Genomic DNA, 5,033 nt, shown 5'->3' on the forward strand with positions numbered 1-5,033 from the left:
TAAGTAAATAAATAAATAAATATATAAATAAAAAACAACTCCAAAACAATAACCACAAAAAATAGTCCAAGTGATTATAAATGAAATGTGAGGTACTAATAAATACCTAGCATCTGCGTTTGTTGCCATTTTTTTCTCTTCAAAATTTCCCCAAAGTTGCCACAAAAAAAGTCAAAAGTTGCCATGAGAGTTGCCATTTATTTTCAAGCTTTCAACTCTGTGTGACCACGTATATAGCAATATACATATGTATTGAGAGACGTAACTTAATCTAATCTAAAGCACCAGAATTTCTTGTGCTCTGCTGTAAGCATCCCGATATCATTCGTAGCTACACAGAGAGTAAGAACGTGAAAAATAAAGGTTTCACTGAAGAATGAAATAAACATTTGAACAGCACATAAACAACCACAAAAATTAACAAATAAGGTCATGTGTCCACTTATCCGAAGATTGGCCGTTTTAACCCTAAACGTGAGTACTGCATATATTACAAAGGTAGAAACTACATCAAATTATATGACATTACGCAATATAAAAACACACACACACACAAAATAGAGAAACAACACACCAGAACAACAACAAGAAAATAAAAAAATTAACACATCAACAAAGATGGAAAAGATAAAAGAGAAAAAGCAATATAAATAGTATGTAATGTACGTGTTCTTATATTCTTCACATGAAAATAACCGCTTCTCAAAAAATGCCAAAAATGGCGGCCGCGATTCGCGGGTCGCAGCCGCGATCAACGCAGATGCTAGAAATTATGAGTACAGTCGAATTCACTCTAACGACCATCTGTCCAAGACAATCACCTGTACAAACAGCCACTGCTTCTCCCCCCCCCCCCACCAAGCCCCGTCCGTCAATCGTGTTCTTTGTAATATATTGTAATGATACAGTGCAGAGAACTCCCCTGTCTAAGAGTACTAAGACCATGATGATCAATCTGTCCCCGTCGTTCTATGCAAGAAAAATTCTGAAATTATGCAAACCGAGCCCAAAAATATAAAATTATGCGATTCTGTTAATTTTAACAAAGAATGGTAAAGGAAAATAATAAGAAATTATGCAAAAAATGATCAAATTTTGCTAAATTTTGCGGGGTGCATAAAACCATGGGGACGGGATCAATAGGGAGTCGTTCTGGACAGGTAGGAATTATATTGAGATGAGAGTAGGAAATCTCTTACTAAAACTAAAAAAACTAAAGGAAATTAGACGAGATGGTTAAATGAAGAAAGAAGGAAAGAGAAGAAACATATAGGGTGATGGAATAATAAGATACCGGAGAACAAAAGCGAGGGGAGAAAAACTTCAGATGTTTCTTCTTCTTCTTCTTCTTCTTCTCCTTCTTCTTCTTCTTCTTCTTCTTCTTCTTCTTCTTCTTCTTCTTCTTCTTCTTCTTCTTCTTCTTCTTCTTCTTCTTCTTCTTCTTCTTCTTCTTCTCCTTCTTCTTCTTTCCATTGACAGTACATTCGAAATGTATTGTAAGTACAAGTATTATGATTGTGCTGCTGCTGCTGCTGCTGCTGCTGCTGCTGCTGCTTATAATAATAATAATAATAATAATAATAATAATAATAATAATAATAATAATAAAAAAAAATAATGATATTAATAATAATAACGATGACGATGACGACGACGATGATGATGATGATGATGATGATGATGATGATGATGATGATGTTGATGATGATGATGATGATGATGATGATGACGATGAGGGAGATGACGACGATTCTTACCACAGCCAGCCTCATCACTCCCGTCCGCACAGTCCCGGGCACCGTTACATCGCCAGGAGAGGGGGATACACATGCGGTCAGGACACTCCAGCTCCCCGGCGCTGCACCGTGTGCTGTTGAAGCCTGAACACACGGGACAGAGAATTAGAACTTATAGCCTGTACACACGGGACAGAGTATTACAACTTAATGCCTGTACACACGTGACAGAGAATTAGAACTTAATGCCTGTACACACGTGGCAGAGAATTAGAACTTATAGTCTCTACACACGAGACAGAGAATTAGAACTTATAGTCTGTACACACGAGACAGAGAATTAGAACTTATAGTCTCTATACACGAGACAGAGAATTAGAACTTATAGTCTGTACACACGTGACAGAGAATTAGAACTTACAGCCTGTACACACGTGACAGAGAATTAGAACTTATAGCCTGTACACACGAGACAAAGAATTAGAACTTATAGCCTGTACACACGTGACAGGGAATTAGAACTTACAGCCTGTGCAAATGTGACAGAGAATTATAACTCTTAAATGTGACAGAGAATTAGAACTTATAGCCTGTACACATGTGACAGAGAATTGAAACTTTCCAATGTGACAGAGAATTAGAACTCTTAAATGTGACAGGGAATTAGAACTTATAGCCTGTACACACGTGACAGAGAAATAGAACTTATAGTCTGTACACACGTGACAGAGAATTAGAACTTTCCAGTGTGACATTGGGTTGAGTTAAAGTCTGTACAAATATGACAGATCTGCCATTTATAAGCAAATATTTATTTAGTGTTTATTTTGTGGCGTCTGTGAGGTTGCGGGGTCGGGAGTTCGAGCCGCGGACCCGACGTTGTGTCCTTGGGAAAGGCACTTTACACGAATTTTTCTCACTTCACCCACGCGGAAATGGGTACCCGGCCATAGACAGCGAAATATTTTGTCAGTATGTTGTGTTTTAGTGCCTATAAACGGCTGCTTGGACTGTATGCTTCCCAGGAAGTTGAGTTTGTTTGTTTCAGAATGCTCTCAGGTCTGCTGGGGTAATAGTACAGATTGTGAAGCGCATAGAGCTTGCTGTTGAGCTGGGATTTGCGTTATACAAATGCTATCTACTAAGGCCATTGTCCCACACCGCTTAAAACACACACTTTTAACCAAAGAGACTTCCATGACAACAGCGTAGGCCTAAATCATAAAGGACAAACATGTATATCAACAACATTTTAAATTCGATTGCAGTTGCTGTAAATCTGTCCTCGTCGTTTTATGCAAGATAAATTCTGAAATTATGCAAAATGAGCCCAAAAATGCGAAATTATGCGATTTTGTTAAGTTTAACAAAGAATGAAAAAGGAAAATAATCAGAAATTATGCAAAAAACGATCAAATTTTGATACATTATGGGGGGTGCATAAAAACACGGGGACAGGTAAATTAATTGCTACACCAGAATTACCAAGTTATTTCTGCTCAGTATCTAGAAATCTAGTTTTAAGAAATCCGACGTGAACAATTTTGAGTTTCACAACAGGTCAAGCTTTTTCGAAAGCAACATTTTAAATATCTCGATAGGGACTCTCAAAATCTTAGGTTTTTGACAGAGCATATTATACAACATTTGGTTTCTGACGTCATAGTTGCAGTAGCTCAAAACGGCCAAAAAATGTCGATAGAACTTCGTAATTCTGAGGAAACGTAATGTTACTAAAACTAAAGCTAAAACAATTGGCGCTCATATGACCTTATGCAGTTGCGAGCGCCGTTAAACCTCTACTAAAACTAAACTAAAGCTAAAAAAAGTATCGGATATTGAGATGAGCCTAGTCTATGAGAGTCAGTGTCTCACCACAGTTCATCTCATCCTCCCACTGTCCACAATCGTTCTTCAAGTCACACAGGTTTCTTTTCCACACACACTTGTTCGTGCGCTGACATCGGATCTGGCCCTTCTGGCACTCGGGTCTCACAAAGTTGGCTGAAATAAATTTAAATGAGTGAAAGAAACATTGAAGGACACGTTGTAGTGTTTTTACGGCTCTTTTAAGTCAAATGTAACAAAACCATAATTACTCAAATGCTGCATATAACAACTTCAAATTTAACACCACATAAAAGGAGAGCAGGTGAGAGTGGAAAAAAGGGAGGAAGACTGGCGGTTTACGAAAACAAAACAAGTTAATTTAGTACTCTAAAAATTTCCATGAAAATGTTCCCCCTTACACAACACGCAGGAACATAGGACTACATGCCCTTAATAAAGCTGTACCCGTCGTTTCAAGCAAGAAAAATTCTGAAATTATGCAAAATGAGCCCAAAAATGTGAAATTATGCGATTCTGTTAATTCTAACAAAGAATGATAAAGGAAAATAGTCAGAAATTATGCCCCCCAAAAATGATCAAATTTTGCTAAATTAGGCGGGGTGCATAAAACCACGGGGACAGATAAACGCTGCTTCCATTAGTGCTGGGCGGCTAGGTTCCCGATTATTGAAAGCTAGGAATCGTAGGAATCGACTCCGATCCCAATTACTTTCTAATGATGTGATTTCTTCCGGTGGTTACCTGGTTGGCTCTGAACATTTTCAGTCTTCAGGATTTAGGATAACCTTGATTTCGGAACACTCCGAAGCAACTTTTATTTTTCAAAGATACATTCTTTTAAAAAAGAAGATTTTAATGATTAAAGTAACTGGTAACCGTTGGGTTTCGTGAAAGGGAACGTTTCTTCCCTTGCATTAATCGTGGGAATCGATTCCGAAATTGATTCTTTGCCCAGCTCTAGCTTCTATCCCAGCACGGGTGGAGCGTGCAGGCCCTATAAAATCCCCCAACTCTCTCTTGTGACTCATAAACACGTTCTCTGTCTTAACTCTTGACTCTGAGAAATTGGGTCGGCATCTTGGTAAATGTTTCAATTTCAAGGGTCTCGATCTCTTGCAAGATCTTCTCTTGTGTTTGTTTTTAAACGTAAGCTTCAATAATACGATGTCCTCGCGAAAGAATTTAGAGAATATTAACTGAAGTTGCTATGTGATATTTGAACTTTATAACGACGTCACATTTGAATTTGAAAATTGCGCGTACTTGTGGTCTTACTGAAAGTTGCCTATTATTCAATTTGAAGGTGAAATGTTACACTTTATCTTACAATGTAAAATTTTAAATAATGGGTGTGTATTTGCTCGGAAAACTAGAGCAACAATTACAACAGCAACAACAACAACAACAAAAATAATAAAATACTACTAATAATAATAACAATAATAA

General features: G+C 37.5%; 1 protein-coding gene across 1 annotated transcript in view; it reads right to left on the bottom strand.

Moving 5' to 3' along the window:
• LOC101845891 (low-density lipoprotein receptor 1) overlaps positions 1 to 5,033 on the bottom strand; it is a gene marked incomplete at its 3' end in the record, with an annotated part of 14,923 nt that overhangs the window by 3,462 nt on the left and 6,428 nt on the right. The window contains 2 exon segments of the mRNA XM_035973188.1: positions 1,758 to 1,880; positions 3,612 to 3,740. Of these exon segments, the coding sequence (XP_035829081.1) occupies positions 1,758 to 1,880; positions 3,612 to 3,740 (252 nt within the window).

The sequence above is a fragment of the Aplysia californica genome, unplaced genomic scaffold (assembly GCF_000002075.1).
Source record: "Aplysia californica isolate F4 #8 unplaced genomic scaffold, AplCal3.0 scaffold01052, whole genome shotgun sequence".
In the NCBI taxonomy this organism is placed as follows: Eukaryota; Metazoa; Mollusca; class Gastropoda; order Aplysiida; family Aplysiidae; genus Aplysia; species Aplysia californica.